At 39.2% G+C, this 26,615-nt stretch overlaps 1 protein-coding gene across 1 annotated transcript in view; it reads right to left on the reverse strand.

Annotated features, from left to right (window-relative positions):
* CEP120 (centrosomal protein 120) overlaps positions 1-26,615 on the reverse strand; it is a 1,674,147-nt gene that overhangs the window by 692,830 nt on the left and 954,702 nt on the right. The window contains exons 15-16 of the mRNA XM_044060765.1: positions 12,863-12,955; positions 524-685 (exon numbers count right to left, since the gene is read on the reverse strand). Of these exons, the coding sequence (XP_043916700.1) occupies positions 524-685; positions 12,863-12,955 (255 nt within the window). The remainder of the gene's footprint in view (positions 1-523; positions 686-12,862; positions 12,956-26,615) is intronic.

A 26,615-nucleotide genomic window follows, 5' to 3' on the forward strand; every position in this document is an offset into this window, starting at 1 on the left:
GTGGGTAGGAATGAATTACAAAGTTATCGACATCTAATTTTCTTCACACTCTGACACAAATTGTTCCTTTTTTCAATGATAACTACATCTAGAACAGATAAATTAAAATGGCATATTCTTAAATAGGTACAAGAACTTCTAAAAAGAAAAAAAAATGTAAGATAATTATGTTTTATAAAATGCCATGCAGCTAGGCAACAGCGCACATTTATTAGTGTATAATCTTTCATTATGTTAATAATTAACTGTAGTACAGATTTCTGATGATGCTGATGAGAGCAGACTTACTATAGCAGTCGTCCACTATTAGTGCTGGATCCTAGCCTGTCTGTATGCAAAATATTAGAAGGCAAGAAAGGAGGAAAACAGTATACTGTTCTTGGAAAGATGATGCACAAAAATGTATACTTGGATGCTGAAATGAGGTATGATTATATTGAATACAATAACAATTTTATTAACAAAACAATAACACAAATTTCTGACATTTGACCTGCACCTTCTGCTTCTTAAAATCACAGACCTGTTGCTGCATACGGCCTTTCTCCTCCTCCAATTGTTTGATTTTTGACCTCTCTAACTCTAGCTGATGAGCACAGTCCTCCTTAACTCGTCTTATTGTATCCTGCACTTCCCGAAGGCCTCTCTCATGATCTGTCTGTAACTCTTTCCTTTGTCGATGGAGCTGAAAGGAAGAAGGAACCATTTATTATCACCACCACTATCAAAAATAAACTAGCACTGTTAATCAAAACTTGGGTGGCAACTTGAGAGAAACAGGTATTTATACAGTTAATCATCACTGTACAGTAGTTCTGTCAAAACACTTCAGTCCAATAAATGGCACAGAATTATTCAGGGACTACCATGTACTGCTTGGGTCAATATTTCACTACAAACATGCCCTCACATATTTATTTTGATTTAACTGCGTTAGGTGAGCTGCTCCAAATTCCCTTTTCAGCCATGACCTTGCCAAGAATGCAGGACAAAGTCTGAATTTCTACATTAGTCATAAAAGATGCAAATGTTATATTTGACAATACAGTAGTTTTCAAATACTTCAGGAATAATATTAATTAAATATACTACACAGAAAACAGCAATAGTCTAGATGTAGTATAGTTTCTTGAAGAAAACAAGCGGTTCTGTCGGTTACAAAATGGTGCAAATCCTAGCAAACATTTCTAGTGTGGTACTGTGAGGACATTAATTGTTTATGTAATATTTGCCCCCCACCCCAAAAAAAATTGTTAAATCATATAGGTATGCACATACACCTTTATATGCACACAAACAGTAAACAATCTGCATTGTAAATTAAGTATGGAATTGAAAACACCATTATATGTGAGAAATAAATAATTCTGATGGGAAGTAGGAAGGGCAGTATTAGCTACAGTAAATACTATGCACAGTAAACTGCATGCATGTTCTCCATGATACCTGGGCCACAATGCTTCTTAGATGGGAAAGCCTTTAAATTAGTCTTTCTCAAAACTCAAAAATTACTAACAGAGGTGCACAGACAGACCTCTGAACTAGCATCTTAGCTTTTAACATATACATTGCAAACGAGCTACAAATTATAAAAAAGGCTCTATAAACTGAAAAGTCTTTCAACAACCTTTACCAGTTATCTACTTGGCAGTCTCGCCATTAAGCAGTTACCTTAGATTGGCTGCTCACTTAAACAGCTTCATTTTTCTACTGTAAGAATTCCATTATGGTCTATGAACTCCTAGAAAATGAACCTGGCACATTAAGAATTCAGCAAAAATAAAAGTATTGCAAAGTAACTCAAAAGTAACCTTCTCTGAGCAGTTTCAGTTGCAGCAGTGCCATCTATTGACCAAAAGACACAATAATGTTCTGAAGAAGAAAGCAAATTAATAATAAGCAAAACTAGACTGAATGAAGAGCTCCCAAGGCCAATATATGCTACAATAGTGGCACCAAGTGACAGTGCAAGCAACTGCTTTGTGAAAATATTCAAGTACATGCAAGAATTTGTTCTTTCTTTGTAAGCCTGTTTAAAGACGCATCTTTGGTATAATGTTGGACAAAATAAATCAGGAATCGGGAGAGCCACAACCCAAACTTTCATGCTACACAACTTTTTAACTTCCTTTATAAAAAATAAATCACAAGTCACTGAAAAGATCCTAAATAGACAAAGTTTCACATACAACACTGCATTTCTAAAATGCAACTCCTTAAGCAAGCCACATACTACAATGGAAAAGGAATAGCAAAATGTATCTAAGACATTATCAGACTGTAGAGGACAACTACTTTGGAATGCTTGCAAGATGCAGAGAATATGAAATATGAAGATGATACAAGTCTGAACAATGAGCTGACAACACAAATTTGGGATACTGCAGCAATGTAAATTTCAAAACACTGCACTGATATAATTTAAAATTGTAGTGCTGAAACAAAACTGCTGGATGTGGCAGTGATGAGTACTGATACTATGGGCAGAACAAGGGTTTGTAAAGAGGTAGAAGAGACGGAATGAAATGAAGCATTCAGCGGCACACATTACACAGATTCTGCAAAATGGTAGTGAAACCTCTTTGGCAATGATGACATGAACTGTGTCATGAATGACATGGTGACAGAAATGCACAATACAGTAATAATTAAAAACTTTAGTTTTGCACAATTTTGGAATGAGGTGGATAAGCAGTAGATAAAGATTCATAACACAAAGCTGATGTGGATATTCATAATATAAAGGAAATCTAATGGTTTGGAATGACAAAGTGATGTACAAAATTCATAACGAAGTGAGACTGTACAGGAATGTAACACTTGTTAATGTGCTCAGAAAGCAGCAACACCACGCTATAAAGCACAGTTTCTGAATATGGAACAAGTTTCTGACGTGAGCGTATGCAGTGGGGGCAGCAGTTAGTAGTAGTAGGCCCTAAACAAAATGGCCACTTATGGAAAAAGATCTTCAACCCCACATTACGTTATGAAAGAGCACAAAGGAATACCAAAAGAGTTGCTGTGTCTTTCGGATTTTTCCCGGTTAGGGGTCGCCGCAGCGGAACGCTGGTCCGCTAATGATTGGCAGTAGATTTTTACATGCTGAGTTGCCAGCCCTGACGCACAACCTTCAACGAAGGTATCCACACAGAAGATGCTTTAGCTGAGAATCGAACATGACAACGTCTTACTGTGAGGCGACAACGCTACCACAGCACCACCAATGCAGTTAAGATTCTCTTCTAACTTCTAGAATGTCCCTAAGAGACTTCTTGCAGCAGAAGTGGAATCTTTAGAACAGAACGAGTCAATGTTGCATTAGGTGCTTGAAGAAAACAGCAGTAGATCATGTGAATTAGCAAAAAGATACAACACACAGAAAAACATGTACTATGTCAAGCTGGTATTCATCAAATTATTGCTCAGTGAAATATTTCTAATCACTAATGATCTACTGAATAGCTGAAGATGGTGACAACGAGGGATTATCAATCTCCACCCTCACATAAGGTCCATGTTAAAGTCCATCCCCAACTTTTGCTGCATGAGAAGTCAATACACTGTATTCACTGAGCCACTTTTCAATGTAGAGGGGCTCAAAAAAATCGACACAGACCTGGCCCATATAATGTCTGGCAATTTAGTGCAAACAATTAAGGCTATGAGGTGTAACAAGCTGTTACACCTGAGTTTATTTCCTTTAGGCTCCTTTGGTTAGATGTCTGACTGTGAGCAACTCAGTGCTCCCAGCTCACTCCTGAAGAGAGATACTTGTGTGTAGAGGGGTTATCTGGTTAATATAACATAATTCTTAATTCCCCACAGCTCACAGGTATGCTGTTCTAGCATTTATTTTCATGCATCTCTATCCTCTGAACTGTGATAACTTCCTCGCCTGAATACGTGCCTGCTATCCTTATTTTCTGTCCACTGTTGTTCTCTTTCCTTGTCATGTATGGCAGTTTACTTCACATCCTCAGCTACCTCTGGTTTGCTAATATCCTGTCCTCTTGTCTCTCGACTTTATCTTTATCTCACCATTAAGCCATTCCACTGAAGCATCAACTAATAGCATATCTCAGTTTGCCTGATCTCAGCTAATCTGATAATAACTCATATATATACTATAAACAGTTGCTACCATATGTAACATGCATACAATGTAAATATCCATTACCATATGCATCTTATAACAAATACTTCATCAAAACTAAAATTAATTTTTCTTTTTCTCACTTACACTGTTATGATTTTTGTACATGTCTTCATGTATAATTTGTATCATCCTAACTTATATTTGTGTATTACTATTTACATATTATGTACCTCAGATCCAGGTAATTTCTGAAACCAGTCACCAGGGAGCAGAACATTTCCTACTTAAGTCATAAATAAAATAAAAACAAAATCCGGAAGAAACTTTTAATTATAATACTGGTTTCTGATTCACTGCAAGACTGTTTTGTAGAATTTACCACATACTCTAGAATCAGTGCTGCAGTGAATTTCCAATAATTCAAATTCCATGCAATTCAGCAAGTATACTTAAAATGGCATAACATGCATGTTACCAAGCAGATTAACTGTTATACTGTTACAAGGACTGCTTCCTTCTATTAAACATCCTCTCATCTAACATCCAGAAATGGGTGAGGTGCACAGGTGAAAAGAAAAAGCAAGCAGCAATCAGTCACACAAGTAAAAATATCACCAGTAAGTGTATGCAAGTTTTAAGGACAAAAAAATAAAATGGCCATTGAGTCTCTAAATTAACTGGGACAAGTGCATGTAAAATATGTGATTGGAAACTTTACAAATTTTGTGGAAGCAGTAGTGAAGACTGGTCAAGGTAAACATTTCGTTTCCTGATGAAGCAGCACTGGTATATGACTGGATTGATAAAATCATCATTAGGTATGTGCAACCACATAAGCACAATCGAAAGAACACAGATAGAAATTACTGCCTACAAATCCCAATGGCTAAGCTTTCACATATCTCCATCTCACTAAACATATCAGATATATGTCGAAAATAACTTTAAAATAAAAGGGCAAAACATTAAGCCTACTAAGAGATGTAATCAAAATCAAAGCCCAAATAAAAGGCCAAATCCTCAAAAGGCACGGTTATGCCAAGCTTTGAAAGATGGAATTCAACACAGAGTTGCTCGCAGCAAAAGTAAATGAAATGTGTGCAAAAAGAGAATTTATGAGTGAACAGAATACTTGTAGATGCCAAAGGGGCAGGATCCTGTAAACTTTACACACAAAAAACTCTCAAATATTAATGAAGCCTTTATCTCCACCTGTTGTAGACAAAGCCCACAACACAACAACACAATCTCTAGGTAAATGATAAGAGGAAAACATTTTTCTTCAATAACAGTAGGCTAAACGGTAAGAAGCATACTGCATAACTCAGTTCTCATACAGACAGATTACATGCAAGGGCCAGATATGCAGTGAAGTTCACAGACTGTTATAATACTCTTTGGTTTGCCTAACCTCCCACCATGCAACCATCCGGCACTCATCAGCTGCTGAAACATCTGTTCTTCTCTTCCCCTGTAATATGTGGGTACCAGAACAGGAAGCTAAGAACTGGGGGTCACACTTGTAATTCTGCTGTGGGATGCATACTCCCAAGCCCATCCATGTCCCTCCACACAGCAGTCAACACTCAGCACAAAGGGAGACCATGAAATGCTGGCCTAGTCATGTGTATGTGCTTAGGAAAAACAGTAAAAGGAAATAAAAGGGTGTTAAACGTGTCTCCAGCTACTGTATGTGAGACAGTAATAAAAAGCATTCTGGTCTGGATGCCAGTCAGGAAGGAAAGAAATTCCTCCCTGGATGCAAACATACTGGATTTAAGAAGTAAGTACAATAACTTTGCTTGCCTTCTGGAAGTTGTGAGATTAAGCTTCTTGCATGGTCTGTAATGTCCAGGACTACAGTACTCAAATAAAACTGAAGAAAATAAGCACTTAAGTGCCTGTCTATCCTGCAAATGGACAAGACACTTAAGGAACACATGGTGTATGCACTGAAGAGCTGGAGAAAGAAGCAATGGAAATCAGGTATAGGAATAACTAAACTAGTCAAAATGGTGCACAAGGTGAGCCTGACAGCAATAAAATGATGAAATCACACAGATGCAACTCTCCAGTCTATGGCAAAAAAGAACATAGGTGGTGTGGGAGTGCATAAGGAACCATTTCCTATATACAACTTCGACATCACAGCTAAGATACTGTTAGTGGTTGATACCAGTTAGAACTGTACTAGGAATAAGTTCTGTGATACAGATCCTGCGGCAGAAGATATGCCAAAGAATGGATCCATTTTGCATAGCTCTCTAATTTACAAGACATAGACCTGTGTTTATTCTTCAAAACAATGCCACTCAAAGGATGCAAGGCTACCTTCTTTCTCTCACACTTTACCAAAGCAAGCTGGTCATTTCAAGTTTTAAAGTGCTTGAAATACTGAAAGCTCTCTAGGCAGTATAGTACTCTAAACACACAAGAAGACAAACAATCCCATCCATTTAATGATCAAAGGGTGTATAAAAAAAGATAAAAGATTATGAGAAAAGGAATATCATCTGGACTGCAAGTGCTAACAGCCTATGAAATATTATTACATCACTGGTACAGCAATCTTACAGTATATCTCATCCCTCAATCACCAGAATTTTTCCAGTTTTGTGCATCTCCCTGGGAAGCACTGTGTTGCAGTCGTTACCATTGCTGTCACACACTGCTTGTTTCCAGTCTATGATGCCTTCTATACTGAGCCTGCATGATGTTTTACATCCATATGTATTTTCTCAAATGCACTGGCTTACTCCCACAACTCAAAGAAATATCAGAAGTGTACATGTGAGCCGTCACACCGCCATTAAGTGCGAGTGTGTATGTGTGTGGCTTTCCTGAGATGGGCTGACATCTCTCTTTTCTCTACTTTGTACCCATTAACTGCCAGATGAGCTCTGGCTCCCAAGACCATGTACTGGATGAAATGATCATTGCATAAACAAAGAAATGGTATTTCCCACTAAATCTACTTTTATCAGTCCTGCTCTTAAGAACACCAGTTTTCCAGATTTAGAAAACTGCTCTACCAAGCACAATGACACTTTGGGCAAGGATGTTTAGGAAACTAGAAATACTGATTACACCATCTAAGTCATTAATTAGACCATACATAAAATTCTGTAGTTGTGTGTGTGTGTGTGTGTGTGTGTGTGTGTGTGTGTGTGTGTGTGTGTGTGTGTATAAGCATTCAAAGATCGCATACCAGAGAATTTGAGGCAAAGCATATGTTTTACATGGAAAGTATGGAAACATCCCAGCTGTTCACACTTGAGTTAAAGACTTAATAAGGGGAGATCTATTACTTGTTTTTAAGAGCATTACATACGGAATTCTGAAACAGCAGTGTGTTAACAAAAAGTAATCATTAAAGGTAGAACCATATGACATCAGTACAGAAAAATAAATACAAAGTTTTTCCTATAGGCTCTCTCTCCTTACCTGTAAAAGATCCATCAAATTTTTAAGTTTCCCTAAACTCTTGGAATGGTGATGGGGTTTTGTATACAAACTCTGAGATTACCTCTTCAGAGTTTTTGTCTATCAGATACAGTACAGCACTGTAATTTTTACATATTTTTGCAGCACATTAAGCACCCTACCAACACTACCAATATATTTTTATATCAAAAAGCATATAGTATAGGAAACTATATTGGTTTATGTGAAAAACAGGCACGTCCTTCATTCTAGTACTGTGTGATACTGGAATAAGAACATATTAGTTGTGGGGTTACTGGTGGAGTGAGGGGGCTTCCTCTAGTGGGGGTTATCAGTTAAATACTTTTCAATCATTTTATTTCAGTCAAATGGCATTCAGTCTAACATGAATCGCCAAATAACTGTTAATACATTACATTACATCAACTAAATGTACTATACGGTATTAATATTTGCTATTTATCAACCTTTCTTTTCAACCTTTTGTACAAAGTCATTTTCTGTCTCTTTTATATACAACACAGAAATATAATATTAAGAAATGTATATATTGAGCACAATTATAACTGTTTATACATTCATCTCTTTTTTGCAAATCTTAGTGAAAAAAATTCTTAAAAGAATTAGTATTCACTATGTTTACCTGTCTTGCAAGTATCTGCCTTTAGGAGATGCATTAATGATTTTCTGTTTTTCTGTAAATTCTTGTCATTGTAATTTGCACCTGAAGGGCACTATTACATATTGCTTGTTTTGTTTTTTACTGGCTGAATTCCACCAATAGTTTATGTAACCTGTGCTGCTTGTATTGCTACTGTTTTTGTAATGGATTTCCCAAATGTCTCTCCAAAAACATTAATATATCCTTGTTGATTGGATAAGCCTATCAGACACAACTATCTCTTTTCATGGGTGACCTGGAAGCACTATCTGATTAAGTGACTTGCTCAGAGTCACACAGTAGGCAAATAAAGGTGGAATGAATCAAACCCTGCATTCTGGACTACAAGAAATAAATTTATAACTGAGGGCCTTAGCCCCCTGCACTGATGAATAATTCAACTACATATTCACAACATTCTTTAAATTCACATAAGATCATGTTAATAGCTTTAAACCCAAGTTGAAGGGGGTATTTCAGATCAACACAGTTAATGCTCCTATACATAGCACAAGCAGAAAACTATAATTCAGAATGGAAATAGATGGTGATTAAACAGGGGGAAGCTCAAGTAACAGTAAGAGCCTGGGATTTTGGATGCAGACATTTAAAGAGAACAATAATAACCATAATATTATATTTATAAATTAGAAGAAGGCATTCTAAGAACTAAGCCAATATGGGAATGGAGATGGGGGTCTGCCAATAGGGATGACTGCAATTAGGAATACAGACAATAGGAAATAGGGGTGGGAATATATTGGAGAACATTTTCAAAGGAACCAAGGTACTGCGAGCAAATAACTAGAGAGGGAAAAGTAATAGAATGGGAAGACACCAAGAACTTATTTGGATTGCAGGTTACAGACTGCCTTCCACATCAAGGATTGATATCAGAGTATAGCCAAAGAGAAATAAACAGTGGGGGGGGGGGGGCCCTAAATGAAAGACCATCCAGAAGTTGCTGTTAAGAAAAGAATAATTAGTAGAGCATATAAAATATTGCATGATATCTATAAGAATCAATAAGAGAAGGTGAGGAAGGATTGAGGAGAGAGATTGGATAAGCAATTCACAAAGAAACAATGGGAGGTATAAGTATTTCTCCCAAATATGCAACAAAAATCTAGAAGATTTACGATCTTTGCCTGAAAGTGTTTACATAGGTTTTTCATTCCCCATGCAGGCCCCAAAGAATTTTTCCTCAGGTAGACAGCAAATGCTGCAGGTGTGACAAGGAAGAAAGAGGTAACTGGGAATATATCTTCTGGAAGTATAATGAGTTGGTAGACTTTAAAGATTCTCTGCAGTCTACACTGTCTGAGATGCTGGGTGAGCAAACTGGATTAACTAGGGAAATTACATTTTTGAGCTATGATAGAGAATCTACATTGCCTAGACACATCAAGGCTTTGCTGAGTCTAATTGTGATGGCTGTCAAGAAAGCAATTACTAGAAAATGGAAATCAAAGTTAAAACCTACTTTACTAGAAGTAACAAAGATAGTAACATAGATAAAACTGGAAATTGGAAAAGGGTAGGAGCAAATTACAAAGGAAAAACATGGGAAATGTGGAATCAATACATGCAGACAAAGAATGAGGTTTAAAAGAAGGCAGGATTTGAATGAGTTATTTAATGGTTGACTGACAATGACTGGATAGATTAAAAGTGATGTATAATGTTTGCAGCTATAGTTGTGTTGGCAAGGTTTGCAAGGTATAATGATGCAACTGAGATTGTGTCGTTATGGTATATCTTCATTGATATAAATGAAAATTTAATAAAGATGTTTTTTGTTTAAAAAAGATAATGTTAACTGCTTTAATGCACATATTGTTTAATACTCCATAGTTATGTTTGAAAAATGGTTACAAAAAACAAGCAATCTCTGTGGTATCCCACAAGTCTCAAACAACCCATTATACAAGTATAGTGGGTCCAAACCAAAACTTTGTAAGAAACTTCTCTGTGTGGAAGTGTTTCAATTCCTCTATGCCTAGTTAACCACTATAATTAAAAGCAAGAAAAAAATCAGAAAACGGTAGTAGAAGTAGTGAACTTAAAAATGTCCTAAAATCAAGAAATAAAAACTTATTTTGAAATATTAATATTATACAGAATTATTAACTCTAGTAGGTATTCAGAAATAATCCAAGCAAGGTAGTCCTCCTTAGTTTCTTACTGCTTTCCTCAAAATAAACAATTATAAACAAATATGTATTACTGTCCTTTACGTCTCTCCTGGTGACAATATAGCTATACTAGAAGATATCCCATAGTGGATATCCAGAACATTTCCACAAGAAAAAATCCTACTACGTGATGTGAATGTCAACTGGTTGGACATAAACTCCACCTCCCCTACATCTAGCATGAACTTGTATGGTTTCACACAACTAATTAATCGCCCCACACATCATAGCAAGACATCAAATTCCCTATTAGACTGGATCTTAGTATCATACCCTAACAAATACACCACCACCACAGGTACAATGTCAGATTCTCCCAGTGATCATCTCCCAATCTATATGATCAGACATCTCACACATCCAGTTACACAGCATATTTATAAAATAACACACAACCTTTCCAAATTTTACCCAGAAATGTTTATTACTACATTATCATCTATTAACTGGAACGTCCTAAAATTTCTAAAATCCTAAAATACCTAAAAATCATCCCCATAGATAATGCTGTAAATGGATTCAAGCAACTTTTCTAAATACCCTTGCACCTCCAAGAAGGAAGAGACTAAACAAACTGCATACTATACTGGCTATACTAAGACTAAAATGCTACTGCAGGATAGAGAAAAATCATGGAAAGAATGGCAAAAATATAAAACACCTCAGTATCTTGAACATTTCAGAATCCTTCACAATCGTACTAAAAAGCAAATAAATGAAGATAAAAAACTATACTACAACTTTCAGAATAAACTTGCAGTAAATACCTTTTTCATATCCCACCACTGTATAGCACTAAAAAGCCTAAACTGGTTAGAACTGCCTCATCAACTAATACACAGCTTCTTACCACCTATAAAATCATCCAGCATCCATCTGCCTGACCAACACTAAAAAACATTCCAAATACCCTTGCACCTCCTACAACTACATTCCCATTCAGTTCTCATTCAGTTACTGCGATCCAGTGACCAAAAACTCCTGTCTACAAACCTATCAAATCTACTGGGCATGGTCTGTACTCATACAAGGTGGCCAAGTCCTGGAACTCCCTGCCTGTATCCATCAGATGAATACCCTCTCTCTCTCATCTTTCAAAACTACCCTTAAAAACTTCCTGGCTAAAATCTGGATCTGTTCTTGCTCAAAACCAAGATAAACTATATCCTTAAATGTGAGCAAGAACCTTTTCATTCCTTATAACTCTTTACTCTCCCTTCTTCACTTACTTCCTTATTTTTATCAAATTCTCTTGCCTGACTTTCTCATTAAGTATACCATAAGCCTGTTCTTTACTCACTTCATATTGAAATTCCTATTTGTATTAGACTAACTTACCTTTAATTTCTCTACAAACTGTCTAAAATTTCTCTAAATCTTAAATGCTTGACATATAACTTGTATTGATATTTAACCAGATGTTTTTGTTTTATTTTGGGAAATTGTAAAATTATTGTTCTTAAAATGTTTTGCAATAATCTGGCCTCCGCTCATAGTCAGCCTTAGGCATATAGGCCAACTAGATGGCCAACTAGGGTGCTGTTCTAGCAGGGGTGCTTTTCCAGTAATCTGGATGGTGTAGGTAGACCAAGACAGAGGCAGAAGTTTGTGTTGGGGGAGGGTGCTGTGGAGGAGACCTTTTGCCTAGGGCATCAGTTGACCAAAGGCCAGTCCTGCCTCTGCTGAAAATGGGCTTCTAACCATTTGGACTTTCATGGTAACCAAATGTCAAGAAATAAATAAATGGATAAGCAAGCAACTTGATTCATCTGCCCTGCTCTTACCAAAGGCACTTGTCCCACTATTCACGAGAGTTTAGCTTATCCTGTAGAACAGGATCAAAAGGTGCCCTTATCAATCTAGCACAAACTGGAAGGTACTCTCCATCCATCAGTGGCCTACATCATTCTAGATAGAGGCTATACTGCAGTTTCCCTCTAAAATAGCCCTACCCTAACTCCTCCTCTGGTGGTGACATAGGCACCGCATCACCAAATGAAATATAATGCTCTCCCCCTGATGTGTGCGTGGACCCACCCTTGTGTCTAAAAACACTAGCTTGGGATTGAAAGCCTACATCACTGCAGTTAATTGGCTTTTGTACAAGCCTACAAATGCAGAGAGCATTACCAGAGTGGGAACCATCTCTCCCCTCCAGCAGAACTGGTTGAGCTGATCCAGCCATTCACTCCCGTTCTACCCCCCCTAGCAGCTCTTCCAGCATGAGCCAAAACAAAAATACTGCTTGTCTGAGATTCTTCCCCGTATTTCACAAAGCAGGGCTTTTATCGTGCGAGTTATTTTTTTTTTCATTAAACAAAACTTTATATAATTTTAATAACTGTATTCACAGGTTACATAGGTTAAAACAGTAAGCTCCTACAATGAAAAAAAACTGTACTTTCAAAAAAAGGCTCTACTGCACCAACTTATGTGCAACTTACAAAAAACATATAATATACATACCTCCAACTCAGCATTTGCCAGCTGTCTCTCTCGTTTCTCCAGGTCTGCTAGTGTTTTTTGAAGCTGTTCTTCCAAAACAGTATACTCAGAAACCTAAAATTAAAACAAATCATAAAAAAATGTGTATTGCTGGAGCATGTATACTTCACAGTGCAGCATGTTCCAGCAGCTTGACCTGAATTTACATAAACTTCCAAGAGCTTGATATGAATTTAAAACAGACTTATGATTTACAGTGTACAAGATCCAACATACCAGCAAAAAACAGGATAAAAGAAGAACGTTCTTTCAGCACAAATGAGTATAAAATAACTCTAGCATAACAGCTGACCTTCTCAGCTTATCTTTGCTGAAAAGGTATGTGTCCCATGGTAAAGCAAACACCGTTTTTCTCATCATCTTCTTTTGGTTGTTCCCGTTAGGGGTCGCCACAGCGGATTCATCTGTTTCCATTTCTTCCTGTCCTCTGCGTTTTGCTCTGTCACACAAACCACCTGCAAACACCATTTTTCTACATCACTGAATTTTAAAGATGAAGATGAAATAAACTTAGCATTCTTCCCATATTCCAAAGATGTGCAGTAGCTGGATTGTACACAGTTAATGGGCACAGGTGTGAATGCACATGCATGTTTGTGGTACGGTAGAATAACTGTGGCAAAGCTAGCCAACCAGTGGTCTGAACACTAGCTGTAGATGATTGCCACTGCTGAAGTTACACCCTAACCCTAAGTATAAAAATGGGGAGAAATGGTTGTGGATGGATGGATTCTTTCTACTGAATTTAGGAACATGTTCCTTCTCAAAAAGCACATCAGTTCCATACTACATATGTAAAAGAAGAAGTCAGAGATCATCAAAAGTGAAACATGCGACTTACATAGTCTTACTAAAGTTTTGAATGTTAAACAGCATATTAAATGGGGGGGGGGTTAAGATTGAGCATGTATACACAAATAGACTGTTAGACATTTGAGATGCTTGCATAACAATAAAGGATCACAAAGAAGTCAAGCAAAAGAAGCTCATAACCATGGAATTCACAAATCAGACAGAACATAAGGATTCTACTGCACTCCCCCCCACAGCCTTTCATAACGTCTCTCATCATACTCATTCAAAATGTGAACAATTTTAATATTTTTGTGATGAAAAATTCATAAACATAGTTATGAACTGAGGCAATGAAGAGTGGTGTAGAGAAGACAGTCATCTTTTGTGACTGGTGTATAGGTACATTGTCCACAGTGGTGTACTATGTGCAATGGTACACCAAACAAATTGAACGGTTGTGCAGTATGACAGCGTCACACAGAGCAACCCAAAACAACAAAGTTGCTTTAAAAAAGTATTAATTTAAGGGTGTGCACACTTATGCAACCAGCTTATTGTACGTTTTTTTTTTTTATATTCCCCCCCCCCCAACACATGTTTGTTTTTCAATTGAACTGTACAGGTTATAGGTCACATTAAAGGTAGGAAAAGTTTTGAAATGATTTATTGTGGTCTCATTATCACAAAAATCTGGCATTTTCACAGGGGTGCGTAAACTTTTTATATCCACTGTACATATGTATATGCACACATATTGCAACAGTCAGGCTTATTATGGAATGTATGGAGACTGTACTCAAAAACTATATTTGGTTCGAGGGTAACACCTTCAAACAAATTAAGGGAGTTGTAATGGGGGCTGCTTGTGCCCCCATTTATGCCAACTTGGTCATGCTTAGTTGGGAGAAATGCTTCTTTTTTTGTTCCCCATATGAGGAGAAGTTTTCATTATACCTCAGATGTTTGGATGGCATCTTTCTCCTCTGGGTGGGGGACATAGAGGAAATTTCAGGGTTCATAGAGTATATGAATACTACTACCCCTTTCTTGAAATTCACTTATCAAATGGACAAAAAAAGCATCAATTATCTGGACATCACCATAGAGAAGAAAGAAAATGGGTTTTCCTCTATTTACTGAAAACCCACTTTCCTGAATAGTTATCTACATTTTAGTAGTATGCATCTTTTGTCACAGAAAATAAAGTCTTGTTAAGGGACAATTTATTAGATTGGTGAGGATGATGTCTGATAATATAACTTTGAATCTACAAAAAAAGAAAATTGGAGGATATGTTCCTTAAGAGGGGTACACTTAGCTTTTTGTGAGAACCATTAGTACAGAAGATGTCCAAAATAGAGGGAAGAAATATCCATCTCTCTTGGGAACATGCTTAAACAAGGGAACTATTTTGATATCTGATAACAAAACAATAATATTCAAAATGGGGAAGAAGGAGTAGGTTACTTCTCCACAGTTAGAATATGAAGAAGTAGTAAAAGCTAGAGACTTCCCTAGAGCTATAGTACTTGAATACAGTGTCTGTTCCAATAGCATTAGGGACATCATAAGTAAAAACTGGGAAATATTGGTAGAAGGACAAATCGATATAGTGAGTAACAGACCCACTTTTATAAACAAAAAAGTAAAAATATCACGAATATTTTAGAATCTAATGGTGACAAGTAGAAGAAAGACAAAATTAGTACAGATACCCAAAAATGTGGAATGTGTAGTCAGTGTAAACATATTGGGCCACCCAGTACTGCAGCTGCAAAAATGTAGCAAGGTCCATCATCCACTCATAGGAAGGGAATTGTCTATCTAAGGTGGTGGTTTATTTCACTTGTGCATGTCCTGCCTTGCATTTTACGTAGGGAAAACAGAAAGGGAGTGGCGGCTCATACCATCGGATTGCAGGCCTGCAGCCCCCCCTCCCCCCAGTTGTGAAGAAAAGAAAAGAAAATGTTTACAAACAACATATTTGTAAATTAATTATTTAAATCAAATTTACTAGCTGGCTGCAGTGCTCTAAGCGAGTCCGACTGACTCGCAAAGTCCCAGAACTCGAAATACGCATGCCCGGCGAGTTCTGGGTTTTTAGAAAAAAAATTAGTTTCTGTAAATCTAGACTGCTGTAAAAGCAGTCCAGATTAAGGACATAAGGCATCAGTGTGATGCGCAGAAGTCTATGCGATTTTAACCACACATTAAAGTGGAAGGGGATCAGACTGCCACGTCCGCAGTCATGTACGTGACATGGACGGCTGGATGGCTACTCATTGGTTATCCCTCTCTTCCCAAAAAAGAGAACGAGGAACAATCAGTACTAGTAGCACAGTACTTTTGGTTGCTAGTTGTAGAAATAACTTGTTTCATTTGTTTGTTTTTTTGGTTTGCAGCTTATTGCTTTACCGTCGTTATGGAGAGTCTTCTCAGACTCAGAGAAAACTGAGTGGATTCCTAACACCCTAAATTCAGTTTGTGAGACGGAGACAGACTCAGTCACTCATTTTTAACTTTAGATTGAGGTAGGTGTCTCTGACTCCTTGAGTTGTCCTATGTGTTCATTGTTTTTGTTTATAGATTGGAAGGAAGTTTGGCAAATAGCAATTTCCTGTCAGAAAAAGATAACTGTATACTCAACTAAACTGTGAACATTAGGAGAAAAAAAAAAAAACATATTTGGTTGCTTTGGGTGTTAAATATTTGTAAGATGTTTTTGCTGTACTTTGAGCATTAGGATTGTTGAGGTAATTTAGGAGAGAAAAAAACATATTTGGTTGCTGTGTGTGCTAAATATTTGTAAGAAATTTTAACTGAAACTTGAGAACTATTTTTTCAGCTTTTTTGCTATTATATTGCCTAAATGGGATTCACGTGACGTGAAACAATCTCTCTTAAACTGGAAAAAATGGGCAAACTGTAGAATACTTCATGACAACTTTAACTAGGATGTTACAGTATGATAAAGCTGTTTCCCTACCAGAGCGTTATGATGAACTGATATGAGTTAATGGAGTTAATGTTATTGGAGTGATTTCTGTCAGAAATCCTGGCAATAAATGTGTGACAGACCCACTCAGTTCAGACAAGTTATTGTTTAGGGCTCAACACGAGGAGCATCCCTTATAATGGGGTACACTTCAGAGGTCTGTAAGATTTTGGGCTCCAGTAAAGGTGCAACTACTTTAATCGTACGGTAGTGATCGTGTGGCCTGTGTTCAGAGATTCGCTATCTGAAGTAATATGCCTGTATAGGAGTTGTATTTTAGTTTTTTACCAGGAAACTAGAATGTGCTTTAGTTACCCATTGACACATCTCTCTACTGTACAGATTTTTGCCTCCATATTTTGGTCTACTCCTCAGAGATATATATATATATATATATATATATATATATATATATATATATATATATATATATATCAAATTCAAAAAGAGGCCAGCACCAAGGAATAAAAATATCCAATTTATTATTATGACATAACCAAAAGAATCAGACCAGTTTCGGCACCTTGGCCTTCCTCAGTGATACAATACTGACAAATTCAAAATGCTTTATACCATTAACAGAACCCCTTTCTATATTTTTAACACAATACCTGCAGCCTTTGCTAAAAATGGTTCGTTCTAGATTAAAAGACACCACTGAATTTCTAAAAATTTTGTCTGAGTCACAGCTGAGAACGGGTTGGATAACAGATGTCACGGCTCTTTATACAAATATCCCTCATTGAGCTGGATTGGAAGCCCTACAACATTGGCTTGATAAAGCAGATATTTATCCACCCGGTTTTAACACATTATTAATCTGTATGGCCGAACATGTACTAATGAAAAATGTCATCTATTTTCAAACAGACTGCTTTTGACAGACAGAGGGAACTACGATGGGAGCTTCATTTGCCCCTATTTACGCAGACCTTTTTTATGGGGTACCTGGAAGAACACCTCATCCATGACCCACTACATAACATCTTTTTAGGGGACATGGATATACGGCATAGATACCTCGACAATTGCTGGTTGATTTGGAGGGGTGATGCAACATACCTACTTGAGTTTATTCAGTATTTAAATGACAACAAATGGGGGATGGAGTTCACTCTTAACATGCACCATGAGGAAATCCATTTTTTGGATGTTCGGATAACAAGGAACTCAGACTATACGCTTTCTACACAGGTGTTCCATAAGTACCCCCAGTACAATAGTTTACTAAAAGCAACTAGTTTACACCCCGTCACATTATTAAAAATATACCTAAATCCCAGTTTCTTAGAATTAGGAGAATATGTTCAGACCAGGATACCTACGAGCACCATCAATAGGACCTTACACACAGGTTTCACAGTAGGGGATACAAATCTGTTTGTGTTAGGACAGCTAGCAACTGGGCAAGACAACAAAACAGAGCTGAACTACTAGAATATAAGGTGAAAACATGTACAGAAAAGAATGTTATCAGGTCTGTGACAACTTATGGTAGGAATATTAATGCCATTAGAAATGTGGTTAAAGACAACTGGAATATTTCTTTTGGAAAATCAGGAATTAGCCAAGATACTAACATCTGAGTGTCATTTTTCATACTGAAGGGGCCACAATTTGGGCTCTTATTTAAATCATTATAAAACTGGGCACACAACTACAGGTTTGGGCAAGCAACTAACATTAACAGGAGATAAACTGATTGGTTCTTTCCCCTGTGGGCACTGTTCATTCTGCATACATATGTTTAAATCTAAGGAATTTTCCAGCAAAAACACTAGCAGGGTATACAACGTCAAATGTTTTGGGAACTGTGGAACGGATTGGGTGGTCTACTTGGCCACCTGTTCTTCCTCCGCCTTTTATGTGGGACAGACATCCAGACCATTCAGGATTAGAATGTCGGAACATCTTCGTGACATTAGAAATCAACGTCTTACCAATGCTCTATACAAACATGTGTTGAATCATAAAACAGCTCAAATTTCATTTCATAATTACTGACAAAATATGGAGGGATAGATCCAACAAAATGGGATGGCATAGATTATTAAATAATAAAGAGAGGGGTTGGATTATTAAATTAGGGGGGCTTTTTCCCCTGGCTTGAATGACCATTTGTAAATTTTGGTTCTATGTGTATTATAAGACCCCTTTGTCAGGGTATATGTGGTATTCTAATATACTGTGACTTTAAATAATTGTTTAGCCTTAATTAATTAAGGATGCTACATAAAGCATTTTGAATTTGTCAATGTTGTATCACTGAAGAAGGCCAAGGTGCCGGAACCGGACTGATTCTTTTGGTTATTCCATAATAAATTGGATATTTTCACTCCTTGGTGCTGGCCTCTTTTTGACTTTGATATATGCTGTTTTGGCCTTTTGCACCTGCCTTACATGCAAGTATATATATATATATATATATATATATATATATATATATATTTATGAGATAGATAGATATACATATATTTTTTTTTTTTTTTTTTTTACAAATCACTGGGATGATCTAAGGATTAAAGCCCCCCGTATGTCAGGCTCTGTCTAGATTTCTTGTGCTAAGAGGTTGAGGGTATGACTGTCTATTAACAAACTATTCATGCATTGTATGATGTCTTGGAAAAAATAACAAGAGAGTGGGAATCCCCTGTGCTGCCGAAGACTGAGTAACATTTTTGACAGGAAGATATCAGTGTGTTACTTCATGGTTGTTGGAAATTATTGTAATTACTAATAAAATACTTTATACAAAGTGCAGAGTTTGATTCTCACATGGGATAATTGGCTAGGCTTAAAATGGCCCACAAAGGCAGTTAGCTTAGTACTAATCTATGAATCTATAAACTTACTTAAGTGTATTACTTACTTGTAGTAGTTTCCATCCTTCCCAGAATGCAATATCTGTAGCATACAGTGAACTACCCTTCAATTCTGCAAATTGCTAATGCCATCAGGGCACTCTGCCCACCCCTGGGGAGCAAAACATACTTATTTCTCAGTCTACATATCAGGGAATCAATCAAATAGTGCGAGTGTGATACAGGCATGTGTGCCTCCATCCATCCCATGATAGGCTTGACCATCCGATCCCTCCCTTCATCATTAAATACCTTTCTTCTGTAGCAGAATGTCCCTGATTTTGCCCCCTGCTTTTGCTCTACCCTTTGGTTTTATAGTAAGGCACTAAGGATTGTCACACTATTATTTCTAGATTTGTCTCTGAGCCTTCAGCAAAGTAATGAAAATAATGTGTCAAACACCCTAGTTCCTATGAGAACTCAGGTCAGCTGGGCCTTAGTCAGGGCTATATCCCTCTTCTTTAAAGGTGCAGGCTGATTTATATTTTCTCTGTTGTATAAGAATTATGTATTTGATATTTTACTGTATTTTAGGTAATATTCTTTGAAAGATGTTCATTGGTTCATGCATTTGATAGTATGGCATTCAACAATATGGATATGATGACACCAGTACTGACATAAGTATACTAACTGAAATAGTAAATTCCTGAATCTATTTATATATATATATATATATATATATATATATATATATATAGTGTGTGTATATATATATATATATATATATATATATATATATATTTTTTTTATTTATATAGTGTGCGTGTGTGCATTTCTAGAACCTATGGCATCCTGAAACTGTTAATGTTTAGTTTATTGCCTATGACTGATCCTTTAGAAAGGCATATATTCCTTTATCTAGACTACATTTATTTGTGTGTGTGTGCGTGTCTGTGTGTGTACAGATTTTCGCATCACATATTTGGTCTGTTTTCATAAAAATACTGAAGTTAGAAAATAATGAGAGACATTTGAGTTTCAGATTTCAAACCCTTCAGAAAATTCATAGTAATGCAAGACCTACTATTTTATCAACTTTCTAAGTTTGTAAAGCGATATTTAAAAATTGTCCTATTTTTGGGCCTTTGTCCCATTTTAATTTATGGCTTTGTTCAGATTTCTTGCTCTGAGGTTGAGAGCATGACAAATGTGTCAGGGCCATCACCGTCAGCCAGAGACATTTCAAATTGTGACATACCTGTTGTACCCCACTCCCCCATGTAGTGATTTCAGATGTGTCCAAGCAAGGCAAGGAGCAGTTATGCAGTGTCAGTGTGCCGACAGAGTGTCTGTCCCCCCCCCCCCCGCTCCATCCAAGGTAGGCACAAGTACAGTTATGGCTTTTCATCTGTCCTTGATTTTATTTTGTAGAATGTTCTGGTTTTCTGTCATAGTTTTATACCGTTGATTTATGCTTATTATTCAGAAAATGCATGTTGTTGGCTGCTTATTTTTTTTTATACTTGATTTTGAGTGGCATTCCAGTAATATATTTAAAATGTAATTTATTTTTTATGCCTCACAACCTTTTTGTTTCCATCAAGATATTAAGTAAGCTGTCATGTAGCCAATGCATTGAAATATTTTTTTTCTTATCCACTTCATTATGTCTTGACTGAACTCTCATGATGGTTTGGCACCCAGCACAGCATATTTAATTTAAGTCCCAGTTTTTCTGGTTTTGAGCATAGCTCTGCTCCTTTCTAGTTGGCCACACCCCTTCCTGTTGGCCCCACCCATTCATCTATCTCTTGCAGCCCCCTTTGATTTGAAGTCACCAACCGCCACTGCAGAAAGGCAGCTAAAGAAAAAGACATATGAACACCAATATGAGATCTCTAATAAAAATCAAAACAGTGCTTTGTAAAGACATTCTGCCTGTTGTCGTGGCACAATATTGGAAAGTGTTACTGCTGATTCAATAGGGGATGGTGGAAAGACAAGTTGGAATTAAAGAGCTGAGTTGGCTGGAAATAATGAATGCCTATCCCTGGTGCCATTATTAAAATTCAGGGCAGAGAAATATTAATCAGCCTAAACACACAAAATTGTATTACTGTTTATGCTGGAAATTCCGCTATTGTTGGACATTAATAAGAAGTTATGTACCTACCATAACGTTCCATGTTAGTTGTCTTCTCTCGCCTTCTTTCTTGCTTGATGGGTTCGGAGCCGATCCCTCGGCTCCGACTCGGCACTTGCTTTAGCTCGAGAACTCCTTTTACCAGCTCGAGGCAGCCCCATATCCCATGATGCAAGGCAGGAAGTACCCAGATCTCGTTTGTTGACAAAAGGGCAATAACACCAAGCATAAACAATACTTCCCAAAGGAAGAAGAAACTTACAAATGGAAAAAAGGACCAGGTCTGAATGGTCTTTAGCATTATAGTTTCTTATACAAGGTCTGTCCAGGCCAGGGGGAAGGAGGGAGGGTCGCAAGAAAGAAGGTGAGAGAAGACAACTAACATGGAACGTTATGGTAGGTACATAACTTCTTAATGTTAAGTTGTCAATCTCGCCTTCATTCTTGCTTGATGGGACCGCGTCCCTAGCACCTCTATCCTGGGTGGCTCAATGGAACAAACTCTTGAGGACTGTAGAGCCAAAACTGGCTCTGTCCCTGGAGGCCAAGTCCAATTTGTAATGGGAAACAAAAGTGTGAGGAGTGGCCCAAGTGGCCGCTGCACAAATAGTGTCTAAAGGCAGTCTAGCTTGAAAAGCTGTAGAAGTAGCTAAACTCCTAGTTGAATGTGCTTTAGGTTTTGAGCACAGCTGTTTTCCCCTGATCGTATAAATTTCAGTGATGACCGAAGAAAGCCATCTGGACAAGGTCACTTTAGAAACAGGAAGGCCTTTTTTATTATCCGCATAGGAAACAAAAAGTTGATCAGATTTTCTAAATTTTTGTTCTGTCCAAATAATATCTAAGCTGACGGTGGACGGCAAGATAATGTAGCTTTTGTTCAGCTCTATCTGAATAGTTAGGAAAAAATACAGGGAGATCAATAGATTGATTCAGATTGTTTTTCGAAGCGACCTTAGGTAAAAAGGATGGATTAGTTCTCAAAGATACTCTGTCTTTGTGAAAAATCAAATAGGGGGGTCGAACCGAAAGAGCATGAAGTTCAGACACCCTCCTGGCAGATGTATTAGCCACTAGGAATAAAGTTTTCCAAGAAAGATATTTCAGGGAACAAGAAACAGCTGGCTCGAAGGGGGGAAGAATCAAGGATGTCAGCACTAAATTTAGATCCCACTGAGGAGGAGGATTCCTGATTGGAGGCTTTAGTAGGAAAATTCCTTTCAAGAAGGCCCTGCAGAGCCTATGGGACATAATATTATGATCTGCTATCCCGACATGAAAATTAGAAATAGCAGCCAACTGAACTCTGACTGTGGAAGAAGAGGAGCCTGCATGAAAAATCTCTGCTAAGAAGTCCAGAACTGCCTGAACAGGGCAGTAAAAGGATCAATATTTTGGGCCTTAGCCCAATAAGAGAAACGCTTCCATTTGCTTGTGTAAATCCTCCTGGTAGAGGATTTTAGTGAAGTTACTATGATATCTCTAACTGGGTTAGAGATCAAAGGAAGCCTGGCTAAGGAAGGAAGTGGAGCAACCATGCTGTGAGGTTGAGAGAAGGGATTGACCGGTGCAGCTGACCGGATTGGTGAATCAGTAGATCTGGCACTGGGTCCAGATGCCACGGCTGCACCAAAAGATGATGATGGAGGAACGGGAACCAAACTTGTCGAGGCCAGTAAGGGGCAATGAGAATCAATTTGGCTCTCAAACGGTAGCTTTCTGGATCACCTGAGGGATCAGAGGAAATGGAGGGAAGGCATAAAGAAGTCCCTGGGGCCAATCCTGGGTCAGAGCGTCTCTGGGGATGGCCTGATAGAGGAAGAGGCTGAAGAAGTCTGGACATTTGCTGTTTTGGGGAGTAGCAAAAGCTCGCAACATGGACGACCCCATTCCAGAAAAATCTCTTCCGCTATGGATTGCTTGAGAGACCACTTGTGAGGCATGAGAATAGCTCTGCTCAATCTGTCCGCTATAATGTTGGTTTTCCCAGGGATATGCGTTGCTACCAGAAACCGATGAGAGGAGATCGCCCATTGCCATAGTCTGAGCGCTTCTCGACACAAGGGGTAGGACTTGGTTCCGCCCTGTTTGTTGATATACCAAACTACAGACATGTTGTCTGTGTGGACTGCAATTGTCCCTACGGGAAGAAAGTCGTTGAGGGCTTGCAACGTTAAAAGCACTGCTCTCATCTCCAGGACATTTATGTGCAGATGGTACTCGAACGGTTGCCACGTCCCATGAACCATCCTGCCCTGATAATGACCCCCCCCCCGATCAGGGAGGCATCCGTGGTGACAGTGGCTATCGGGGACGGAGGTACAAAGCACCTGCCTTGGTGAACCTGAGACGATGTGGTCCACCAAGCAAGATGTTCTTTGCATGTTTGTGTCACCAGAATCTGGTGACGCATTGGGAGTTGCTGGTATGACCACTGTGTGAACAGCATCCACTGAAGGAGGCGCATGTAGAATCGAGCCAGGGGAAGAAGAGTGATGGCCGCAGCCATAAGACCTAATACCTTTAGAACCATTCTGGCCTGTACCTTCTTGCTGGCCAGAATGATCCTGACATGAGTCTGAATGTCTGAAACTCTTTGTTCTGTAAGGGTAGCTGACATCCGAACAGTGTTTAAGTTTGCGCCTATGAAGGTAATAGACTGGCAGGGCGATAAGGATGACTTTTCGTAGTTGACTGAGATGCCCAAATGAGAACAAAGGTCTATTGTGTAATCCCTGGCTTGTATAAGCTGATGCCTGGTGGTGGCTGACAGGAGCCAGTCGTCGAGATACGGAAACACCTGGAATCCTTGACGTCTCAGGTGAGCCGTGACCACTGCCATGCATTTGGTGAACACTCTGGGGGCTGTAGTGAGACCAAAGGGCAGGGCTCTGAACTGGAAATGACTGGACCCCAGCCGGAAGCGGAGAAATCTCCTGGAGCGTCTGTGAATTTTGATGTGATAGTACGCATCCTGAAGATCTATTGAGCACATCCAGTTGTCCTTCTGTAAGAAGGGCAGAATTGACTGAAGAGTGACCATTCGAATCTTGTCTTCCTGACAGACTTGTTGAGTCTGCTGAGATCCAATATTGGTCTCCAGTCTCCCGTCTTTTGGGGACCAAAAAGAACCTTGAGTAGATTCCGGCTCTGAATGGTCTATTGTGACTGGCTGAATGGCTCTTTTTGCAGTAGTTTTGCGATCTCTAACTCTGCAATGTCCCTTAGACCGGTGGTACATCTGGAAGGGAACTTGAGGGAAGGGACTTTCCTCGAAAGGAATTATGTAACCCTTGGATATGATCGACTGTACCCATCTGTCTTGAGTGAGGGAATGCCAGGCTTCTGGGTACAGTGATAATCTTCCCCGACTGCCTCCAAGGAGGGACAGCCGGGCAACACCTCAGGGATGCTGAAAGGGCTTCTCAGGAAGAGACTCCCTGTTGCCCTGATTCTTGGACCCCTCTGCCTCTAGAGCGCGCCTGTTGTTGTTACCCCTCTGCCTCTAGGGGTAAACTGACCACGTGAATCCGCGTGACTCCTTGGGATTTACGGAACCACATCTTCCCACCCTTCTGTCCTTTGGGATAAGGCCTAGAAGGGGTGGAAAACGGACTCCAACAGCAGAAAGAGTCTTGCCGTCCTGCTCACACCTGGTCAAGGTTTCCTTCACCTGAGGGCCAAACAAAGCTGACCCATCAAAGGGAGAATTTGTGAAGGACGCCTTAAAGGGATCCGCAAAATCACATAGCCGCATCCAGGCTTGGCGTCTAAGAGCCACACCTGTGCCTGCGGCTCTACTCGCTCCATCAGCAGCATAAGATATTAGCCGCATGGAGGAGTTAGCAATGGAATTGAGGGTTCCTAGCTGCGAAGCAATCTTTTCTTGGGCCCCTGCAGCTGTAGGATCCTGAACTACTTCTCCCAGCTCCTTAAGGATATCTCTGGAGTCTGGTGAAGTGACAAAGATAATTCAGCGAACGCATAGCAAAGGTCGCTGAGGAAAACATCCGCTTGCCGTACCTATCCATGGTCCTAGAGTCCTTATTAGGAGGATGGACGGGCACGGAAGGATCTGCAAGTTCCTTTTTGGTGGCCGCAGCCACCACCATGGCATCAGCGGGGACACCCTTGGTAAGGAATTGTTTGTCACTAGGGGCAGTTATAAATTTAGAAGGCCTCCTAGGGACTGGCTCTACAGAGTCAGGAGCTGTCCACTCCTTTCGTGCAATAACCTGCATAAGGGGGTCGAAAGGCGGAGACACCCAGGAGGTGGAGGGCCGAGATCCAAACGCCTCTAGGTATACTGACTCATCCTCAGAGGGATTATTGGTGGGCCAGTTTCCCCTCTGTTTCAGAAGTTCTGGGATGTCTGAGAAGGAGACATCCTCAGAGGGGGATCTAGGGGATCCCTCTGACTCATCAAAGTCAGTATCCGAAGTGACAGACTCAGGGGAGTCTACATGCTTCCTCTTACAAGTCCTCTTCCTAGGAGGATCTCCTGAAACATCAGGAGAATCCTCGGAAGAGGGGGAAATTCCCAATGGGGAAACCTGAGGCGGAGGATCTCTGGGTCCTGTAGCAAGAGAAGTGGCAGAGATGTCAACAGGTACAATAGAGGGAGGAGCTACGGGAAGAGACTGCTGACTGATACCAGTGGCCAGTACACTCTTCATCACCTCGAATGCTCCCCTCCCAGGCAGGTCCGAGAGACCCCGCTCCAAGAGCTAGGAACTCCAGGGGCCACCGAAGGGGAAGTCTCCGAGGCAGATGTCGGAGCCGAGCTCACCAAGGCCGAGGCTCCAAGGGGAAGAGCGGGTTCGGACAAGGGTCCGATGCCACTCACCCCTCGGAGGAGACCATGGAAGCCCGACCACCGAATCCCTCTAAGGAAGAGGCGATAAGAGTAGGGGCTGAAGGAACAGAAGGGGGTATCCGTCCTCCAGCCATAGCAGTAACCATGCCCGAAGACTCCAA

This window comes from Protopterus annectens, chromosome 2.part0 (assembly GCF_019279795.1).
Source record: "Protopterus annectens isolate FY-2018-M chromosome 2.part0, PAN1.0, whole genome shotgun sequence".
NCBI lineage: Eukaryota > Metazoa > Chordata > Ceratodontiformes > Protopteridae > Protopterus > Protopterus annectens.